The sequence below is a fragment of the Micromys minutus genome (assembly GCF_963924665.1).
Source record: "Micromys minutus genome assembly, chromosome: 27".
In the NCBI taxonomy this organism is placed as follows: domain Eukaryota; kingdom Metazoa; phylum Chordata; class Mammalia; order Rodentia; family Muridae; genus Micromys; species Micromys minutus.
The window spans coordinates 40,582,893-40,606,338 of NC_137962.1; the positions used below are offsets into that span (position 1 = coordinate 40,582,893).

Genomic DNA, 23,446 nt, shown 5'->3' on the forward strand with positions numbered 1-23,446 from the left:
AGATCAAAGCAGACCTGCCCACCAGGTTCTCCCAGCATCCCTCAGTCACCACCCTTTCCAGGGTATGACTGGCATGCTCTGCTCTCTACCCCAAACTCTGCAGCCCAGGGGCTGGGCTGCCCCACCCCCCACAGGCTCTTCCTTATATAATCCAGCCATTTTGGTTACCCGCCCCTTTTGTACCATTGGGCTTCCTGGTTGCTGTTGCTGGTTCTCCTCTCTCCTCTCTGTTAACTTTCCCTCAGATCACATGACCCACCCCATCATGGTGATGTCACTCTGGCTTTTCCCAGATGTCCCTGCCTCTGGCCATGCTCTGCCTTTTATCTGCAGTAAATGGTCTCCTCCTCGGAGGAGTATGGCCAGTATATTAAAGGGGATTCTTTCCAACTACACATAGAGTTGCACTGTGTCTTCAGCTGCTAGGACAATCAGGTAGGAGGATGTCTTATTCAGTGTCAGCCCGGACTTCATAGACAGGCTTTGTCTCAAAACAAAACAAGGCCAGGCTTTGGTGGCATGGGCCTTTAATCCAAACACCCGGGAGGCAGAAGTATATAGATCCCTGTGAGTTCAAAGCCAACCTGATGTATTAGCAAACTATCCCAGACAGGGCTAGTGAGATCATATCTTTGGCTTTGGAGACAGTCAAGCACTTGCTGTGTATACAAGGACCTGAATTTGAATCACAGCAATTAGGTAAAAAAAAACCAAGTGTGGCTGTGTGTGCTGGTAAATCCAGTGCTGAGGGAGGGATTGATGGGTGACTGGAGCTCCAGGGGTCCAGGCTCAGCGAAAGACCCCATTCTAAGATAGTAAGAGAGAGATGCCAGCTTTCTCTGCAGCTACATTTACATATATGAAGGTGCTCATCAGCGGTGTACAATACACATGCATGCATTCAAAGAAAAAATGAAAATTAAGAGTTTTTCTAGACATTGTGGACAGGAAACAGGGTTCTGTCCTCACCACCTGAATTGAATGAAAGGCCCCCATTGGTTGCCATTTTTCACAATTCTACCTGAGACAGAGTTTCCCTCTGTTCTGGGCTTCACGGTCACTCCCACACGTCCTAGACCTGTGGGGCTCCACAACTCACCTCCCAGGGCATCCTATGGACCTTCCTTCATCCTAAAAGGACCCAACCCTGTCTATTATGGTAAGGCATTTAAAGATGTTAGCTTTTTCTAGCCCAGCTAGCCCCCAGAGACTGAGACAGAGACCTGTCAGATTTATTTAACAAGCTTGACGCACAATAACCGAGCAGACATCCATCTATCCTAATCCTCTACCTGAGCCTGGCTACTTCGCAGCCACATCCCCAGACTTACTTGCCATCTTAGAGTTAACCTGGCTCACTCTATTCCATGTGTATCCTTATGGTGAATCCTCATGGTGACCTTTTCTTGGACCCTAACATAACTTGTAGCTGATTCCTTCCTCTGTCCTCCCTGGAACCCCCAGCTGGGGTCAGAAGTCCAGCCTTCCTATCTGCTCTCCTTGGCGGTTCCATTTGTTATTAACCCATCAGAGATAACTGGGGAGCATTCTTCCCACCACACTGATACAAGATGGTGCACTAGGCATTACAATGCCCACATCTGGGCTGGGAGCAGATCTCAGGACACAGAAAACAATATCTGAATACACAATGCAGAAGACATTTGCACAAGCTCTCCTCCAACAGCTTTTTTTTTTTTTTAACCATCTCCACCCAATGAAACACTTTCTCCCACACTGAATTCTGAGCTCTCCATGATGAGGGCTGAGCCCCATCTCTCTCTCCATGCAACCAGTATCATAGAGAACAATCAGCTTTGTGAATAACAAAAGATTAAATCTAGGGCTGTGAACAAGATGGACCAATTGGGTGAAGGAGCTTGTCTGCTTGCTTGCAAGCCTGATAAGAGTCAGTTCTTGGAACCCATGGGAAGGTGGACAGCAAGAACTCCACAAAGTTGTCCTCTGACCTCCACAGGAGCACTGTGGCATGTGCACTCACACATACACACGCTCATAATAAATTTAAAGAATTTTAAAATAAAAAAATTAATGCCTGGAAGTCTTCATACCAGTCTCCACTTTGACATGAGGCGCTGTCTTTGAAATCAAACATCAGTAGCTCAGGCCTGTCATCCCAGAGCTTGGGAGGCTGAGGCAGAAAGATTGCAAGTTCTAGCCCAGCCTGACCTACATAGACACTTTCTCAACAAAATATATAAATGAGGCAGGGAAATGCTCAGTTGTTAAAGAACTGGCTCCTCTTTCTGAGAATACCTGTTTGGTTCCCATCACCCACAAGGCAGCTCACAAACCCGAGTAACTCCAATTTTGGGGCACTGACAGCCTCTTCTGGCCTCTGCAGGTACTGTTAATCCTGGGATTTGTCAGAAAACCCAACTCCACAATTTTGGACCAAATTTAAAGCAAGCATTTATTGAATAGTAAATACTGGCCAAGAGATAAAATTTAGCCAGACAATTCCCCCCTGAAATACCAGCTAGAATGGCCTTGAGCAACCTGTTGCAAAGACAAAACAAAAAGATGCCGAATTTTCCCACGAGGCTTTGTTATTTCCCAAGGTACTACAATTCCCAGCATTCCAGGAAGTCACCTGGTTCCTGGGCAGGTGGGACTTACATGTTAATTTTGGGAATACCTCCCCCCCCCCCGGAGTTGCATATTAGGTCAAATCTTTGACCCTATGGTGTGCATTTGTTTATTTTTGGATCTAATAACCATCAGCACTGCTATCTAGAAGGAGCCTGTGAATGAACCGGGCCCCTTTTATGTTTTTTAGTATAGCAATATTTTAATCTCAAATGGTTTGTTTAGGAAAAATAATTTCTCAAATCCATGTAACATTACTGTTGTTCTGTATAAAACAGGCCAAGTGTCTTATTCTGTTGTAGAACTATTTTACTTAATGAATCTATCAGCTGACAAACGTGGGTTCATTTTTGGTAAGTCGGTTGTCTTACAGGAAGTCATTTGTCCCTATTGCTTTTGACTCAGCATGTCAGCCTGTTAGGTGGGACATTGGATGATTACTTCCAGCTGACAAGAGGATGTTGCCTTCAGGGCCTGAAAGGGTACCCACATGCTGTGCAACAGAGTATTTGTCAACAGCATCTGAATACCTGACCCAGCTGAATAGACAGGGAGCAATCACATCGCCTGGACTGGCTTATGTCACCTTTCAGCAAGCCAGAGCTCAGCAGTTTGTGTTCCACAGGTAATCCCTGGATGGAGCCTGTCAGCCAGGTCAAAACCCACCGAGACATAGACTAGGGACAGAAATTAAAACTGTCTAGTTTTGGGAAAGGTGAGGAATCCCAAGACCAAGAGAAAAACTCATTTCTAAGAACAGGCAGATGTAGTTATCCGGAGTCTGACCTGTGGCAGATGGAGCCAAGTTTAGGACTTCTTTGATTCCCTAAAGCTTACAGGAATTTTTATCTTACAAAAGGAGGTATTAAAATCCATACTGTAGAAAAAGTAGTTAACAGGGGTCTTTAAGACAGCAAGAGTAGAGGCATGTCTTTGATCAAGTCTTAGGAAATCTATAAATCATGTTTCTTTAATGGAAAGTTACATCTAAAATCTGTTTATCTTTTAACATGAGGCCTGTGAGCAAGGCAAACCTGTTTGTCTTCTTTTAATAAGAGCTTTAATTAAGGAACTGATGATCTGTTATGGTGGCTGGCTGCCCTGAGATAAAGGAGCTACTTGTCTGCTGTTTCCTAGCTGACAAGCTAGTTAGTCTAGCCACCAATATGATCAGAGACCTGTGAAGGATAAATTATACTCTAAACGGCCTATGTATCAATTGAAATGACAGAGACTAGTCTGTAGTCCATAACCTGGACAGTCTCCCAAGACTGTCTCCATGGCATTGAGGACAGAGGCAATCTTTGACCATCAGACACAAAAGATGAGAGGCTTTTCTGGGGAGGAGGAACATGGGAGAGACCGGCCTCACCTTATCTAGGCAAAGTGGGGCAATCAGCTCTCTGGTGTTCTGTCCACAAGGCTGAGCCCTAGCATCATTAGCCTAGCATCATTAGGGCAATCTTGCCCAATGGTTTGTATCACCATAATTCAGGTGGGGTCCTTTACCCACCACTATCTATGCCCATATTCTTGGAGATCTTGGGGGCAGGGGTCACTGCTAGGATCTGGGGCCTCTGTCTGTCCTAAGTTTAAACATCTAAATGCAGTATCCAGCAGATCTCTGAGAGGTTTGAGAGCTGGTATCTATCAAGCCTATCTGAGTTAAACAATCCTTCTCTGTTTTTATTATTTAACATGACTATAAATATACTTCTGAACATGTTAAAGAATTTGATTATCTTAAGGTGACTTGCATTTTCAAATTATCCTAAACAATTTACAATAGTTTAATCGTTTTCATAAGATTAGGACTTTGTTTTATCCCTGTTAGATTTAGATTTAAAGTAACAATTTTACATCAGAGTTCTCTTTTTAATCCATAAACATAGTCCCTCAAGAGACAGGGAACTCTTCTGACCTTTATATGGTGTCTCACTGTAGAACATGACAGTTTCCTGTATGACTCAATTTATTAAAAAGAAACACCATACTATCAAACCTTAAAAAATAACCAAGCACTGATAAAAATATACTTTTATACAAAAATGCTTAAAATCTGTACATTTATCTTTGTCTTTTAAAATAAAGTTGTTCGATTAAAAAATAAATAAATAAAAAGCAACAGTTTCCTGATGCTAGCAGAAGCAAAGTTAGACATATTCTTAAGTCAGCCTCTGTTAGGCCTTAGGTAAGGAGAGACGTATTTTCAAGCTAATGATTTTTAATCTTTTTTTAATGTTGTAAACCTCTAAAACTTTTTAAAGAAACTGAATCTCTTTCAACTGGGCGTCTGCAATATTAAAATAAAGAAGCACCTCGTGAGGAGACAAGACATGGAACACAACCATGATTTTCAGAAGGCAACGCCAAGTTCCAACTGTAAACACTGTATCGTTTCTAAAGTTAATACCAAGTGAGTTATTTTTATGTTACAGTGTGGCTATCAGCAAGGTGCATTTTTAAAATAGTTTTCTTTTTATATGAGTATATGAGTACACTGTCGATATCTTCAGACACATCAGAAGAGGGCATTAGATTTTATTATAGGAGCCACAGTTCCAAGAGCCACAGCAGCAACCTGCAGTCGGCTTGGCAACCGGTGACGTCTCAGCGGCGCGCTCTTGACGTCATAGATTGGCGACACACAGAGAGTGCGGGAAGCCGCAACTGCAGCCGAGCCCTGTGACAGCCATGGAACTAACGGAGAAAGAGCTGATATTACAGAAGAGATGAGATGGGGGTGCAATGGTGTGAGAACAAGGGGCGTTGGTGTTGGAGAGAGGAAGGTCCTGAGTCCTGTAGTCAGGAGGAGGCAGAAGGATCCCCCCATGAGCCTGGCTACAGAGTGAGGCCTTGACAAAAATAGGTTTAAAAAAAATCTGATGTGATGGGGAAGGACAGATTTGAGAGAGCTACTAAGAAATACCAGAAAGAGGTTAAGACTAGGATAGCCACACTAGAGAGGTGGTTCAACAATGCAGGAAGGACACTTGCTGCTCTTGAAGAGGACCCCAGTTCAGATTCCAGCATCCAGAGCAGATGTCTAACAGTCGATTGTGATTTCGACTGTAGGGGATCTAACACCTTCTTCTGGCCTCCACTGGCATCTGTATGCATGTGGTACACAGGCACACATTTAAAAAAAAAAAGACTAGGAAGAAGCCAGGCATGTTGGTTCTTGCCTGTTATCCCAGCACTTGGATGCTGACGCAAGAGGACTGTGAGCTTATGGCCAGTTTGAGCTAGTTACACATCAGAACCTTGTCTCAATTTAAAAAAAAAAAAAAAAAAAAAAAAAAAAAAAAAAAAAAAAAAAAAAAGCATCTGACAGAGATGCAGGAGTTACCACACAGGCAGAAAACCTAGGAGATGGTAAGGAGACGTTTAGTACGGTGTCAGACCCACACCACTTAAAAAACAAACAAGCATCTGTTATCTATCTCCCAGGAGATAAGGAACCCAATGCTGCCCAGAAGGTAGTCCAGCCATGCCAAGCCCCAGGGAGTCCAAGCATCTAGCCTTTGACCCTGTACCTGATCCCATTTGCAGTGGGGAAACCACTGTGGCCTCCCTGCAGGCAGAGACCTGAGAGCTAAATGGATTGAGAAACAGGTTCAGGGTGACTCATGGGGCCAGCCAAATGGGCAGTAAAACCCTGGGTGACAGAGGTGTTGATGGTCCCTCCTGTTCCTTGAGAGCTGGGCAGTGGGGATTTGTGGGTGCACAAATGTCTGCTCTTCCCAGGGCCCCATCCCAGTTACATTTTTTCCCCAGGAAAGCAAAAGTAATGTCAGCAGCCCCAGCCCTAGAACCTGAGGTGTGGGTAAGAATCCTGGAATGTGCAGGGACTATGAGGAGTCAAGGATCAAACAGACCTAGAACCCCACTGACACCCCACCATCTTCTCCCTAGCGTGATGTTCTCCAGGCAGCCTGCTTCTTCCAGATTCAATTCCTGTAGAACCTTTGGACCCTCCAGGCCAGGGGAGGCATCATCCTGTGAGTGCTCTCAGGTTCCAGTACCCTGTGAAGGACCTGGGTGTGACAGATAGGAGATGTTCATTTATTCCTTTCCATTTCCCCATGCCCTTACAAAATTGTAAAGACTCTGAATAATACTAGGTGACAGGAGCCATGCAGGAAAGGTTATGGCAAGCAAGTGACTTTTCTGGAGATAGCTCACCATTTTGTGCAGCTGCGATGGGTACACTCTGAGAATCATGAACCCCAGGGACTTTGTCCCAGGATTACTTCTCGCTGCTGATGTGCCTTTTCTGTCACTATTACAGAGCCTAATTATTCCTGGGTATACGCTCACACTATTGGGAAAATTTTCTATGGAGCAATATGAAGATGTGCTTTCATGTGCTAATGCTGTTTAGGCAAATTGATGATTTCATAATCCCTGATAATTATCTTATTGAACTCTTGCATTGATTCAAGTAATATTAAGCCCCCGTAGAGTAAAAGAGCAGCAGACAGAGTTCTGTGTGACGAGCTAATTACAGTGAGAAAAGAAAATAGGGTTGGGACACATTTACAATCAAGGGAAAGATTCCTTCTAGGTTAGGAATGAGGCCACTAATCCCAACAACTAAAGGTTATAAGCTGGGCACTTTATTGTGGGTTCAAGGACAGAAAATAAATGATGGACTAGTTTATCTATACAAGACTTTGAAATGATAAGACACCAGGCAGAAGATTTGTCTCTTAACAAAACCTTGCTAACTTGTGACAAACATTATTGCTTTAAACTCATAATGAACTTGTGGCACTAGGACATGAATAAGGAATGTCTAGTCAGGTACTAGTCTTAATGGAAAAATGCAAACAATTCTGTTGCAGTTCCTTAAACCTCATCAACATATGACATGAACTATTGCTTTAAACTTAACTATGAGCTTATGGAATGTAAAAGTGTTTAGAAAGACATGTAATCAATTAACCTGCTGTAATAGTTCATAATTGCTTTTATGACTATGAGGAAATTTTTGTCTAAAAAGTTATAAAAAGCTGAAAGCAAAATTGAAGGCATGGTGTAGCTTTCTTTCTTTCTTTCTTTCTTTCTTTCTTTTTTTTTTTTTTTTTTTTTTGCTTCATCTAGTGTGCATGTACGTGTCTCTGGCTCACTGACGTTGTAAAAAATATTTAACAAATCCTGGTGCAGAATTTCTTCCTGCATTGACCATTTATGTTCTCAGATAAAAGGCACACACAGCCTTATATTTTTAAATATGTCATAGGCAGCACAGTAGTTAGACAACCGCCTACCCACCCTGCTGCTAAAATCCACTTTCCTACTGATAACTCCAAGTTACTACTTGCTAATTTCTGTGTTCCATGTGGGCTGCTCTTAACTCCAATTGGCCAACCCACATGGCCATGTTTTTATAGAACCACACTATTCCCTGTTGACTCTCCTTCTTCCTTCAAGCTCTTCCTTTTCCATGGTGACTCCTTTTTCTCCTCTTCCCAATTTCCCCTTTCCAAGCCCTTGAAAACTCAACTCACCTATGTCTCTTCTCCCGGCTGTTGGCTGCTGGCATCTTTATTTACAAATCAAAATTAACTGAGGGCAGGCTCTCTTGGTGTCTTACCTCTCCCATCTTTGGGGCAAACTGTTTTGGGGAACCCAAATTAGCATTAGAAGACAAGCAGCATTAGGCCAACCCACTACACACTGAAGAGTTAATGAACTCCAAGCCTCTCCCCCCGCCAGCCAGTGACCCTTGAGTTAAAGAGTAAAGAACCCAAGAAACTAAATTTTGTTTCTTAATCCCTTGCTGCTATTAGCCAGAGTCAGTTACCAGGAGCCATCAGCTTTTGGCCCCAGCCCACTCTATGCTCCATCTCAGTACCTGGGTGTCAAGGATCCTTGACATTTAGGATCCAGAAAGCCATTAGGCTGTCATTTAGAATGATTATCTAGTGGATATAGATCCCAAGACTAGGTAGTATAGAAAAGGAGCTTAGGAGATTTGGTGCCTGAAACTTTTAGCCCTTTGGGTTTCTAGGGGAGACGTCTCAAAGGTGAGTCGGTTTGAGTGGAGAGCCCACCATCCTTAGTTGTCAGTGGGCCAATGTTGAGAGACGAAACATCCCTGTGTGTCTTCAGAGGCCAAGGAGAGGTCTCTGGGAGGGGATGGGTCATCACCCAGGCTCCATCACCAGAAGAGGGACCCCAGTGGGTCTGAGAAAACAATCTGGGAACCTGTCAACAGGATGTGAGGAGGGGGAAAGGCTCCAGATTCCATCAGTGTGACCACCAAGAGTAAAGGGGGAAGCCCCTACCGAACCAGACTGGACTGAGTGTGCCTAGCTAGCACCAGTCGATGGGAGTCCTCCATAACCAGTGAGGGCTGTGGCAGGACAGTCTCCCCAAGCCCACAGCTGAGAACAGAGACACTGGATACTCGGTGTCTATCCTCCAATAACCCGGGGGCTTCAGGATGGCCAGACTGGAGGACTTGCCAATCAGTCACTGTTAGATGAGGAAAAGGGGGCACCAGAAGGACTGAGAAGAAGGATCAGGTATCACTGGTCCATCCAAGTCACGACACAATGAAGGAGAGACACTCCTGCACAGAAGCGGGGTGGTGGGAGTGTTCCCTTTCAGAGCCCGGATTAGGCAGAAACCACAGCCAAGCACAAACAACCTTTACACACTGCACAAGAAGATTGTCCTAACATCTCCTTTTAGTCCAATAATAGGCTCTTTCTCTAACGTTAATAAACTGTATATAATAAGAACAATTATGTGAACTATCAAGTAAGAATTACACTCATGGGGGCTGGAGAGATGGCTCAGTGGTTAAGAGCACTGACTGCTCTTCCAGAGGTCCTGAGTTCTATTCTCAGCAACCATGTAGTGGCTCACAGCCATCTGTAATGGAATCTGATGCCCTCTTCTGGTGTGTCTAAAGACAGCGACAGTGTACTTACAGACATTAAATAAATAAATATTTAAAAATAGAAGAATTACATTCACAATGTCTAGTCTGTTTGTATTTTGCAACCTGGAGAAACTACTGTCTGTCCTATCTAGGTGAGTCCAAAGTTCTGTACCTAAATCACTTTCTATCATAACTTACATTTATCAACCTAAAAATATGTTCTGAAACCTTAAGTCGTCTTTTTAAATCCTAAGCACATGTAAGACTGTAACTCTGGTCTTCAGCCCCATCGCAGACCTGAGAAAACAGGAAGGACAGAGACTGGAGGCTGTCAGTCAGTCCCCCAAAATCCCCTGCAATGTTGAAGCATTTATTTTCTTCCTCTGGCCCAGAATATCTGACAAACTTTTCTGCGAAGCAGGGATTAGGAAGGACTCCCCTAATTTGTCTTGGCAATATTTGGTAGTCACTTTCCTTATGTGCTGTTTGTCCACAGCTTGGACAGCATGCTGTCAGCAATTGAGGCGAGGGCAGTTTTATGCCAGTAACTAGCTCTGTCACAGTCGAAGCAAACTCCATATGGCGGTTCTTTGATGGCCACCATCTTCCTTTAATTAGATTGGGGGTGCTGCCAGAAGCACACGTGTCTCTGTCAAAAAGCCTTTTATTATTAATAATATATTTTTTAAAGTTCTATTCATTTGTGTGTGTGTATGTATGTTCTGTCTTCAGGCACACCAGAAGAGGGAATCAGAGGCCGTTACAGATGATTGTGAGCCACCAAATGGTTGCTGGGAATTGAACTCAACACCTCAGGAAGAACAGTCAGTGCTCTTAACCACCGAGCCATCTCGCCAGCCAAAGTATTGTTGAAATATCTTTAATTGTCATATTCTGTAGATCTTTGAAGTGTTTGAAGTCAAAGTTCAATCTACAGTATCTATAGTATGTTTGAATAGTCAAAGGTTGTTTCTAGCTATTTACTATCTGGTTAAATTGAAAATATCTACAGGAAGTTAAATAAAGCTTAACTAAACTAGTACCCAACAAGATCACAAGTCTGATTGACTACTAACTTACATTTCTTAATTATTCTTAATTAATTAACAGTTTGTAATAATAGCTTTCAAGGACTTAGAACTTTATATCACATTTTTAGATAGTTTTATAAGTATAGTACCTTAAGTATAGACATATATGCATATATATAAACTTTTGAATTTGTATAGAAATGTTCTACCAAAAGATAACCTTAAAATTGTATCAATATACAAAAATTCAGAACAATGTAAAATATTTGGCATGTTGGTGCTCATTAATTTAAAAAATGGATTCAATAATCTTTTATGTTACCATTCCGGTGTCCCCTCTTCTTCCTTCCCATCCCCTCTCCCCCTTTCCCTCAACACTAGAGAGGAGATAAAGAAGTATGGAGAAAGGGAATAGAGAGAGATCCCTGACTCTAACCTTTTACTTGTTTCCTCCCTGAGTAATAATAGCTTGTAACCAACCCTCCGAATGACACAAAACACACCTCTTAGGAATAGGGCTGTCGCTCTCTTAAAACCGCTTCCTGCTGTCTAGGGTCAATGGCATCTCCTGGGGCCCTAAGAAAACTGAGGAATTTGCCAAGTCCCGGGGACGCTAGCTGAGTCATTTGCTGCTGTCGAGGTCTCTGCAGAATGGGAAACTGCAGGGCGTAACTGAAGTCCTGGCTGGAACAGGCTGCGAGGCTGGACCACCTTAGCTAGCCATTTTGAAGTTGTTCTGGCTGAAGATTTTTAAGGACACACCTACTGAGGTGGTCTGTGAGGCTGAATCACCTGGACTGCTTGTCTTGTCTTTGTTGGTATCTGGTCCTTCTGGTCTGAAGACACAAACTTTTGAAGGCCATATAGATTTCTGCACCAACACATGTATGGAGTGTACACAAATCAGCTAAAGATGATTCTCTGCTCTGTGCTTGAGCAGGTGGAAAGCATCAAGCTTTATAGATCCGTTCAGACTGTACAGCCAAACTATAATATAAATCTCCGTCCATGCCATATAGGATGGCATGTGATAATAAGTCACAAGGATCCAATAGCCAACAAGATTTCCTTTCTCCAAGTCACCGCCAAGAGTTTCAGGAGGTCTTCCATAGTCAAATTTATTCTTAATTTTGAAGGAATCCATGGCGTCTCATTTCCCATTGAAACAAAACCACATCTTCTCCCCAATGCAACATACTTCCTGACTTCCATTCTGAGGTGATCAACATATATAGGCAGATCTAACGCAGCAATCTTTTCTAAATCGGTGTTTCTCAGCTGCTGTGCTACTGGTATCATTTATTGACATTTAAGATATTTAAAGTTGGACTGGAGAGATGGCTCAGTGGTTAAGAGCACTGACTGTTCTTTCAGAGGTGCTGAGTTCAATTCCCAGCAACCCCATGATGGCTCACAACCATCTGTAATATGATCTGATGTCCTCTTCTGGTGTGTCTGAAGACAGCTGCAGTGTGTTTATTTATAATTAATAAATAAATATTATTTTTAAAAAATAAAATATTTAAAGTCAATAAAGCATTATTTAATATATTTCTGGGAGGTCCCATATCCCCCTTCTGTTTTATGAACATATCTTTGAAAGTATGGCTAGGTTTTTCCAAATTTGCTTTACCTGTAGTATTGTGAGATATACCTGTAACATGTTTTATGCCATAATGTCAAAAATATTGTTGTATTCTAATGGATGTACGTGCTGGAGTATCATCACTTTCAATCTATAAGGTCATTTCCAAGATTGCTTTAATAAACATGAGATCCCAAGTATGAATCAATTGTACAATGTAGCATATGTGCATTCTTTAATTCTCCAAATTCTACAAAATCAAACACATAAGTTATTGTATGACATTGCTCTAAGGTGGCATCACCAAACAGAACATGTGTTCTTAACTTGGCATATTGTCTGTCCTTCATCGAGCAATTGACCCTTGACCATAAACATACAGTATCTAGTCTGATTGTGTTGGTTCACAGTTGAACCCCTTTATCTAGCATCTCTATGGGCTGCCATTCTACAATCTCATCACAAGGTGGCGATGTAGGCTTTAGATTGGATTCCCCTGAAGTGCTTTTGAGTCAAAGGATTTTCCAATCTCTTTTTTTTATTGCCTGTACTCTAGATTTTGATTTTTCAGTTTTCTCCTTCTCCAAGTCTGTCTTATTCTGATCTTTCTTAAAGAAGATATATGAAATTGGAATTGCTACCAAAATAATTATTATAATAAATAATTATAATTATTTGTATGCTAATAATCGAAACAAAATTATACCGGATCCAAATCCCTCTGTCATTGCATTTTTTGTTTTTAACATAGATAATATTTAGTTTTTTAAAAAATATCTCTACCTCCTTCCTTCAGAGAGCTCACTTTATCATAGTCAAACTAATTATTTTTTCTATTATTGTCTATGCTCAGTTTCTTTTCTCTTTCTATTTTCAAATTTAACACATTATGCTTTCTAAAAGGTAGGACGAGCTTTTCAGTATGGGCTTGAATTTCTTTCTTTTTTTTTTTTTTTTGTCATTTTTTTTTTTATTTTAAAATAACCAGCATCCAGTTTGAGAACATGCCACATTTAAAACGAGACTGAATGTCTAGGTGTAAACTACAGCAATTAGTCTTGATGGTCGTAATATTCAGCAAAACACTTTACATACCAAAATTCTAGAATATGCTAAAACTGTTTTCACATTTGCCTATTTTCTTTTGAATTATACAAGATCCCTTAAGGAATGGCTTTCCTGGAGTAGAGAACTGAAGAAAAGTCCAACGCATACAGGTATGGAAATGAAATTCTGGTATTCACTAATGAAAATTTACTGAAAAACATTTCAAATACACTAACATTTTCATTGCAAATCAGAGCAAGATATATCCAAGCATCAGACAAGCCTTTTGGTTAAACAGCTTTACAGGATAACGAGGCAAATATTTTAACAATCATTAGGAAGTTTATCCATAAACAGAAGGCTCTTGTTCATCCTATGGTATAAGCCCAGGTTAACATTGGGTATATGGAAATGCTGAAGTTGCCCTTATATTTGACGCAGCGAATCGAAGCGTCTGTCTCAAAGACAAGGAAGAAGGCAAGCTGTACATTAGCATCGTGTTTAAAGTATATGCACGTGTAAATTGCACTAGAGAGGAGATGCACTTGCTTTTCAATGAATAAAATAATAATTTAATTGCAAGCTAGGCTACATTTCAAAGAAAGGACACTGGTAATATTGCCATTCTTCATGAAAAAAAAAAAAAAAAGCTCAGGTGCCCTAAAGTTCTAGGCTGGATAAAGGCTTCCTAAAAATGTACTATTTTTGACCATCTAATATTCATCCAGAACTAGAAAGAACTGCTAACGAAAACATATTCTGAAGAGCCTACAAGGAATTAGTCACTTTAACCAAATTTCCAATCTGGAGAGGACTAAAGTAAAACCACATGGGAGGCTGTGAGGGAGACTGAGCTCTCCCTCCCACATGAGCTGACCCTGTCACCGTGGAGTTAGTCTCATGGCTGATTCAATTCTTTGTGCTTCAGTATCTTTATTCCTGCCACTTGGCATAACTTCACACACCACTGGAATCCCAATATCGGGTCATGGTGGTGGACATCTGAGGTCCTCCTGTAGTGGACCCAAAACTTACATACTTATAAAATACAAGGCTAGGCCTACAAGCCAATGAAAAGAAATAGACCCCCACACCACCCCTAAATGATAAAGAAATGAATTTTTACAATTATAAGCCAGCTTTGTACAAACTCCAATGAATACTGGGATTTTTTTTAGTCTCAAAAAAAAGGCTGATTTAAATGAACATTGTTAAAAAGTGTTCTACATTTTTTGGTGAAATATAGTTATATTAACAAGGTATTGGTCTGGTAGCTGAAGAAGATGGTGGTCTCCACAGGAGTTAAAGTTCCTTGTAATTTTCACTTGTTGGAAGAACTTGAAGAAGGACAGAAAGGAGTAGGTGACGGCACGGTTAGCTGGGGCCTTGAAGATGATGAAGACATGACACTTACAAGGTGGACAGCCATGATTATTGGGCCACCAAGAACAAAGTATGAGAACAGTTTATAGCCTGAAAGTAGAATGTGGATCTAAATACCCAGAAGCTCCTCTATCAGTTAGATTTGTAACAAAAATTAATATGAATGGAATCAATAATTCCAGTGGAAGGGTGGATGCACGGAGCATTCCCGTATTAGCAAAATGGCAAAATTCCTATAGCATTAAAGTTGTACTTCAAGAGCTAAGACATCTTATGATGTCCATATGAAGCTTCCTCAGCCACCAGAAGGACAGACGTACAGCAACTAATTTTAGTGGATCTCAAACTTGTCTTAAATCAGCAACCTTCCACCCATGTTTATGTCTTGATTAAATATCACCATGCAAAATACCCACACATTAGGTAAAAGACAGTTTTTCTTTCTCTTCTTAAAGCACTGTCATTTAAACAAGAACCTGAAGTATTCAAAATGGAATTCAGGTTTCCCAGACAGAAGCATGGCAAGAGTGTCAGGTGGCCATGGACACCTTTGTTTTCCTGAGAAGCAAAGTCTCAGGAAGGAGGAGCAGAACTGGCTTTTCCATCACCCACAGAGCTGCAGCTGGAATTGTTTCAAGTGGCAGATGTAATGAATAGTCACCAATTGTGGTCATTCTTGAAGCGGGGTGGGTGCTGACTACTATTAGCATCAAAAATAGGCTCAGGATTGTTTTCATACCTGTATTTATAATAAAAAGATGTTTGGGGTTTTGAGTATCTGTTAAAAGCTGTTCCCATTTGTTACATGTAACAAACATGGTAATTTGTTTACAGTCTTTGTTTAATAAAACATGCTTAGAAGTGAAGTCAAGAAAAAGGAAATAGGTGTATGGATATGTGATTTTAAGATGAAAGTTAGTCTTAAAATGTAAATAAAATTTGGAATGTGTCTTCAGTTTCAAAAAAACTATTATTATTATTATTATTTTTATTCAAAAAAGGTATTATGTTTTCATTAAAATTTATAACACTTAAATTATGTGTAGGGAAGTGCATATTTGCATTAGTTTAGACTTTATATCTCGAGGAAGGCTGTGTTGCTACAACGTGCAATGAAGGCAAACTCTTTCCCATGTTCAGGGCGTAGACAGTGCAGGTCCATCTCCACCTCTTTCCTAAATTTAAGTAGCTCATCCTAGGGCAGCCACGGTGCCACGTGCTCCTCCAGGCCTCCCTCGGTAGCACATGATTCACTTCTGCTTTGTTCCTATGGCCTCTTCCCTTTAGAGTCCTGAAGCCAGCAGCCTTGCAACCTGGTTAGTTCTGTACACCTCCCATCCTGCCCTCCTCCTGCTCTGGATGAGAGCAACACGATCTTCCTCAGTGCGCTCTGGGAAGAACAAGAAAGGTGGAAATCCCAGAACAGACCAACACAGCGTCCCACATCTGTTTATGGCTCTGCCCAGTGTTTGACTTACTTAGAATTTTTTTTTTTTTTTTTTGGAGTTGACATTTTATTGATGTCTTTCACATGAAAGAAGATGAATAAAGACTTTAAATTAAGCAATCCTCCTGCAGAGCCCTGATATTCCAGAGATCTCTGTTGAAATAAAGTTTGCAATGTGATGAATGTGCCATCCTGTCTGCCCTGATCAGAATCAGGTGGGAATATTAATGTGACTCCTTGTACTGATTGTTTTTTGTCAGCTTGACATAAGCCAGAGATATTTGGGAAGAGGAACCCTCAATGGAGAAAAATGCCTCTGTTACTAGCCTTCAGGCAACTCTGTGGGAGCATTTTCTTGATTAATGATCAATATGGGAGGATCTAGTTCACTGTGGGATTAGAATTTTTTTTTAAGTTTGCTTTTAACCTTTAATAGATAAACATCAAAGTGATCTGGTTTAAATACATATTGAGCAATGCTGTATTTAGAGCAAGGCGCTGCTCAGAATGGTTAGGGAAAACAGACATGTCAACAGAAAGAAAACATTTAACATTTTAGGCGGTGTGTGTCAAAATGTCTTCCAGTTATGATCATCTACAAAGGAGCTTGAAAAACCAGTGAGTTAGCTAGAACTTCACATATTAAACGACATCCATCTGGTGAGAGAGAAAGAGTTGCAGAGATTACTTAAAAGGAATGAGTTAAACTGCAAATACCCAGTTGCTTCACGAAAATCTTACTGTGTGCTTTTCTTTCCCCTACCAGAAATACTGTAAAGTTGTCTCCAGTTTTAGTACTTTTTCCTTTATGAAGGAAAGCAGATGCCACAGCATTCCACGCAGATTTCCAAACAGTCTGAGGGTTCACAGCAGGCATCCATGTCACAAGGGCAGCTACAGCTCTCTCCCATCTCGTCGCCACAGCAGCAGCAGCAGGCTTCAGAGGTGCAGATGCCACACGAAGCTTGTCCAAGGACAATGTTGCAGAGGGTCAGGAATTCACAGAACAAGCATTCCAGTGGACACGACAGTCTTCCGGAAGCTGATTTCTGGGAAAAGACAGCATTTACTTTACTCTTCTGATTTCATTGCTTCCAGACAAGCTGGACTGAAGTTTTCTGTGCATTTTCTGAGAAACGGGAGCTGACATTTTGTGATTATCCACAGACACATGTTTGGCTCCGTGATGAATTCCATTCGCATTGCTCATACTTGTGGGGCTGCGGTTCTTTATCTTGCTGGTTTCCTCCTTGCTGGGTTCCTGGGCTGATGACTGCAGCTGAGGCAGATGCTCGGGCTGGGTTCTGATGAGTTCGCCATCTGAAGAATTTCTCCACATGGACTGGTCCCACATCAACCCACACCTGTTATGAGCCTGGATTTCTTTTGTGTGCTGTTCCTGGCGCTCTGCAGGTAAAGGGCAGTCCCACAGCTTAGCAGCGCCTGGAGAACCCCCAATTTCTATTCAATGGGACCTATTCCACCCTGTGCTGCCAGCTCACAAGCTCTGTCTTCCACCCAACCCTGGCTGCAGCTACTGTCTGCCTGCTCTCCTGCTACCTTGGACTGGGCCTCTGCTTGTTGTCCCATAACAGCCAAGCCTCACACTTGAGAGCACCATCCAGGAGCCACACCTACCCGCCCCAGTTCTGAGAAGTTGCTGTGCCTACAGTGACAGGCATTTGACCTGGCGTGTGAGCCTATGGGCTGCAGCCTGGAAAGTGGCTCACCTGAGGGCCATTCACTGAGGCTCTCTCTCAACTGAACCAGCCTCCTTCCAAACGGCAAGCAATTGCTAGGGAAACTTGTCCCCTGGTTTCCACCCAGGGCTTTACTCAGGCTCTATGCTTGGATACACATACGCTCACGTCAGATGCCAATTGTCGCAGGACTGTGTTAACCCACCCAAGTAATGAAACATTTTACTAACATGAAAACTTGGCCTTAACTTAGGCTACTTCCCAATTAGCCCGTATAACCTAAATTAACCTGTTTATACTACTCTACATCTGGTCTTGTGGACCCTTCCCTCGCTTCAGTGCCTGCACCTGTTTCCTCCTCCATGGCTGGCCACAGATTCTGGTCCGACACCTGATTCTTTCCTGAGTTCCTACCACTAACCTCAAATCCCACCTATTCCCCTCCTGCCTGGAATGGGCTGCCAGCTCTTTATTAAGGCAATCAGAAGGTGATAGAGAAGAATGCTTACAAGACACTGAGACAGGCGATGCTTCATGAAAATAATACCAAAGTCCGGCATGCCAGTACAGAAATTAGCAGTTGACTAATACAGGAACAACCTTCACACAGAGCACAAAGACTGTCCCAACATAGTTCTTTCAAAAACCATTGATCAGAGGGAGCCCCTCTATGGACACACTCTGCTGTCTCCCTGCTCGAAATGTTGGTTACATTTATGCTCTCTGGCTCCTAGGGTGTAGGGCATGAGAACCGAAGAAGTCACCAGAAGAACTGGCATGGAACTGTGGGGGTGGGGCATGTTCAAACCCAGGAAGTCTCAAAACTTGAAATTTACAATCTCATCCTGACACCAGCAGGAGTTGAACGAGCTCCCTCCCCGCTCCTGTGCCTGCCTCAGACCATGGCCTCCACAACCAGATGGTCACTGGTAGTCAGTCATATAGCCCAGAATGGGAAGGTCTCCCCATGCTAATGAAGCATCGCAGTACCTTAGCTTTCAGCCAATAGCATTTTCCCTTTCTGGATATTCTCACCCCCTTCCCCAAGACTATATAACCCTTGTCTCACCCCAAATAAAGTGTACACATTCAAAGCCATCCTGAATAAAGTAATATGCACAAGCTAAGATCGTCCTAGAGAGATGACTCATTGAAGATCATCAGATCCTAAGATCCTCAGAGAAGGCCTTTTGTCCCCACCTCCATACTCTCTCACAGTCGGACCAGGATCTTGCCATTTCTGGAGAGAGAGAGAGAGAGAGAGAGAGAGAGAGAGAGAGAGAGAGAGAGAGAGAGAACAGAGGGCTCGGAACCACAGTGTTCTTTATATTACTGAGTAGCTGCCAAGAGTCTATCTGTTCTTTTCATACTTGCTCCGAACTGGGATGAGAGGACCACCTGACAACTCTATACTTTGTGTCCATCCTCCCCCTGGTGGCTAAAGTCAAGTTCCATGGATTTTAAAGCCAGGCTGTGGCTTGACAGTGACACTGGCCAGCCCTCCTAGGTGACTAATGACTGGTTGTGTCTCAGATCCATGCTGCTGAGCTACCTGTTGTGCTGCCTCCCTGGCCCTTCTGTAAGCCCCGCCCCCTCATTCCATCTGTGTGGGCATCCACTGAGGTTAAGGCTTCCTCCTCACTCTGACTGAAGCTCACTGGCAAGGCCCCCAGGACTTGGTAGAGTCATCCAGGTGAACGCCAGCGTCTGAGTCCATTTTTAGTCATGCTCCTGTGTCCACTCAGCTAACCCTGTCTGATGTTCCTATCTGATATATCTGCATCACACAGAAGGCAGAGTTATCAGCACTGCAACATGAAAACTCCACAGTCACAGATTCACCGCTGTTGTCATATACCTAGTCGTAAATTTCTCTGAAGTCTCTATTTATTCAGAGCCTGATACACTATATGAGCAAAGAAAAATAGGGTCGTCCAGAGCGTGAATCTGGCATCTAGACTGCAGTGAGAGGCTCTCCCTTCCACTCCCAGGCAGTCTCCCAGGTAAAGCCTGTGTTCATCCTCTGCCTCCCAAAGCCACTGCAGCGCTGCCTCCCACTGCATTAAGGCCATGTCCCTTGGCTGCTGTCTCCTCTGGACCAGAGAGGTGTTACCAGCATCCTCACCTCTGAAGTGGCAGGCACCCTGGGTGACATTTGTTGGCATGTCACTGAGGGATGGGCTCTGCTTGTGAACCTGGAGGTGGAGATTCTTATTTTTCTCCTTCAGATCAGTCTGCAGCAGGGTCCTGCAGCCCCTCCCCCGGCTCCATTCAGGAGGAGATTAAAGTTCCAGTTCACACTGTGCAATGATCAGGGGTCTCCACCGTGGCCAGCCCATGGGCAGCACAGCTCTCATGGACAGTGTCATGGTTCTGCAGCTCTCTGTGGTGTCCTCTAACGACCGAGGGAAAGTGGGGACAAGGACAGCTGGAGAAAATAATGATAATAATGACAGAAAAAACATGTGCTCACACATGTCTGCCGTCTGAATATGGACTGACTCTCGAATGGTCCCTGAGCTGTGGTATGAAAGACATTACCTCTCCACCCACTCACAGAAAACACAGCACAGCCCCCATTATCATCGGTGAAACATGTTGATTTGATAAAACACTGAGATGTTCTGTGTCTCAGAAATGACTCTAAATCTCCAAACATAGTAAATTAAGAGATGCCAGCAGCAGCTTGAAGACCCAGTGAGTGTCACCTGCTGTCCTTCCCTGAGAAGCTGGATTAAGATGGCCATCAAACCTCAGGAACACACGTATGGAAGGATGCCCATCTTGATAGCCACTTGGTCCCTGCATCCAGCCTTGCTTAGAGTCCCGTCTGTTAAGAGAAAAGGAGAGCTGTTCAACAGCCGCCAAGCAAGGTGAGCTTAGAGAAAAGAGGTTTGGCGGAACTCAAGTACCTTAAGAAACAAGAATGGACCAGAGGGGTGTGTTGTGGAAGATGCTGGGAGAGTCTGAGAGGAAGCAGTGCATGATTCCAGATGCAGATCCTGGGCTGGAGGCAGAAGAAGCCATGCAGGCAGATTTCCAGGTGCCAGACATGGTGGGCGTAGCAGCACCAATGTCTGCCGAAGAGACCCCAGGATGAGTGGCAGCCGAGGTAGAGGAGGAGGGAGGAGCATTCTGCCGGAGATCGAGGGTGGATACATCAGGGTCATTTGGGGGTAATCTAGAGGGAGTCCCATAACCTATGACGGCTGGTTTTTCTTCCTCAAATGCAGAGATGTCCCAACTAGTTGTCAAGAATTGAGCAGGGCATGGGATGTGGAGCTGTTCCACTGGTCAGTCAGGAGGGTGGGATTTGGAGGATTGCCTACAAGTAGCCATTCCATTGTGAAACTTAGGCTCCACTCTGGAAGGTGGGACTTTCACTTTCTGTCCGTATATAACCAGCAGGCAGCCACTCCTTGCTGAGATGCTTGTGTTCAGCTAGTGAGCTAACACAGGCAGGAAGGACAGCCGTGTTCCCTTCCCCCCAAGCCACAGGAAGATTTTCTGGTAAGTTCTCCTAAACTTTCCTACTTGTTCATACTTGCAGCAGCTCTTGAAGAGAGAGATGATCTAATCAGACCTCGGGTCAGGATCCAGTCTAGACTTGCCACCAAGATGCTTCCTAGTTGTCCCTCTCTCCCTCTCTGCCCTAAACTCAACACGGGCTGAAAATCTCTCAGATGAGATCACCATGCATCCCAGGACTCTGCTCAAGGACTGTCTGAGTCCTGGCCAGTCAACTCCCCAGAGGAAGGTGGCTGTTGAGGGACCCCACTCCTTTGGAAATGGAGGATGTGAAGGCTGTAGAGGAAGCAGGCAGGCAACCCAGAGCCCACAGGTTCACAAACAGGTCCATATGTCCTGTTTGCCCTGAGGTGGGCCCTTGGTACTTGTTGCTGCCAAGATCAGATGCAACAAATGTTGGGTGACATGTGAGATGCAAAGTGCCCAGGAGCTGTGCCACACATGTGTCTCAGCATGTGTCCACAGGAGGCCTGGGGGAACCTAAGTCTTGCTGAGGATGCCTTGAAGCAGGCTGAGCAGGTAGGTGGCAGGTCTGCCTCCCCTGGGATTTCCCTGGACACTGCCCAGTCTATGGAAAAGGAGGACTGGCTGTCCTGTGTGTCTGGGTGGGTAATGTAACAGTGTGGGGCAGGGAGGGAACAGTTGCAAAAATCGCATATTAAACACTGTGAGTCATGCAATCAAAAGATCAAGGGCCAGACCAGAGGTGGGGGAGGGCAGGGAAGATCATTTCTGTGTCTGCAAAAGCAAAAAGTACTAGAAACTTTGAATATTATCTATTAAAACCCACACTTTCCTTTATGGGGCTGTGTCCTCAGAAACTACTGGCTCAATGTCCACTGAATGTCTGCAAAGCCAAGTGTGCTGGGCACACTGAAGCTGTCTTGGTTGTTCCTGGCACCACATGGAAATGGTGGAAGAGCCTCAGCATGGTGCAGCAGCCCTGGAAGCTGCTGCTGGTGGCAGTGGGGGAGGGGAAAGGAAGAGGGGGAGGGGATAGAAAAGAGGGAGTGGATAGGAAAGAGGAAGGGGCTGCAATAGGTCTAAGACCATCTGTCAGGTAAATGGGATTCAACTTGCTCCTGGGAGGTAAATTTCTCAGGTTCACTCTGTCCTGAGCCCTAGGAAGATGCACTGCAGCCACCAGGAAGCAAGACTTGCTGAGAGCCTCTACCCTGCCCCACCTGGAGAGCTTGTGCACAGCTAGGGAAGGGAGGCTCCCAGCCTGGGCTTCCTCTGGCCATCAGAAGGGAAGGGCTGGGACCTCCCACACTCCCTCCTGGCAAGCATAAAGTACACATCCTAAGAGGATCTTTGTAGCAGATTAGTAGGAGGCTTAAGGGAAGTGGGAGGGAGACTTGGCCTTTCCTTTCTCATTTCCTTTCATTTCTTTTGTGGTACTAGACATCAGTCCCAGGACCTATGCACTGAACAAAAGAACTTTACCGCTGGGATATTCCACCAGCTCAGAGTGACACAGAAATAGAAAACTCAGAGTGCAGATGTTTGACCCAAGTATAGGGTCCCCCAAATCCCAGTCTTTCTGCCTAACAGCCTCTGGGTCCTGTATCGTATAAAACAGGACACAAGAGGTAGGGAGAATAGGCTCTCTTGTCATTCCAGTACCTTTCGCAGGACCCCATCATCAGCCTTCCATGTGTCTGGTTGATCACAACTAAGTCACTCGGTCGTTGTGTTACTGACTCCAGGTCTGGAAAGTCATGCCTGCAAGAAACAAGGTCCAGAAGGAAGGGCAGCCTGGCTGAAGGGTGGCTTCTATACAGGGTAGGCAAGAGTCTGTAGTAATCTGGTGACCATCCTCACGAGGTGACCGGGCAGGACAGCTGTGGGCAAGGGACCAAAAGAAAACTTTGGGAGTCCTGGCAGGGGTAACTTGTCACTGCCTGGCCTCACTCCTTCTTCCTCATATGACAGGAGCTACAGGTTTGTGTGTAGTCAGTGTCTGCTGTCATGGAAAATGGTGAGCATGTGGTGGTTTCATTTGTCCTGAAAGGGCTCACCGTGGGGATCCCAGGCTGGACCGAGGGCAGTAGAAAGAACCTGTCACAGGATCATGGCTTTGCACTGGAAGCCTGAAGGAGAGTCTAGGGATGAGCAGCAGAAAGCTAAGACCAGTTCTGTGCATTGGATCTTCCAAAATTCATAGACGAAGAATGGAACCAAAGCTGTGCTCGGCAAACACTCAGACTTTCCTGCCCG

General features: G+C 43.9%; 1 protein-coding gene and 2 pseudogenes across 3 annotated transcripts in view; 1 reads left to right on the forward strand and 2 right to left on the reverse strand.

Annotated features, from left to right (window-relative positions):
• The window catches only part of LOC308438392 (tubulin alpha-1B chain-like), a 38,012-nt pseudogene extending 26,332 nt beyond the window's left edge, over window positions 1-11,680 (reverse strand). Inside the window, exon 1 of the transcript in view lies at window positions 11,620-11,680. The product of the transcript in view is annotated as a tubulin alpha-1B chain-like (transcript). The remainder of the gene's footprint in view (window positions 1-11,619) is intronic.
• Window positions 11,681-14,451: 2,771 nt separating this feature from the next.
• On the forward strand, window positions 14,452-14,839 carry LOC308438347 (ubiquitin-conjugating enzyme E2 variant 2-like; the record flags this gene model as incomplete). The annotated part of the gene is made up of 2 exons (XM_080939717.1): window positions 14,452-14,621; window positions 14,734-14,839. The coding sequence occupies 2 exons, from the start codon at window positions 14,452-14,454 to the stop codon at window positions 14,837-14,839; spliced, it is 276 nt and encodes a 91-aa protein (XP_080795843.1).
• A 1,965-nt stretch (window positions 14,840-16,804) lies between these two features.
• Window positions 16,805-19,863, reverse strand: LOC308438393 (myoD family inhibitor domain-containing protein-like; annotated as a pseudogene). Its single transcript has 2 exons — window positions 19,824-19,863; window positions 16,805-17,405 (listed from the first exon to the last, which is right to left on the reverse strand). The product of its transcript is annotated as a myoD family inhibitor domain-containing protein-like (transcript).
• Between the last annotated feature and the right edge of the window lie 3,583 nt (window positions 19,864-23,446).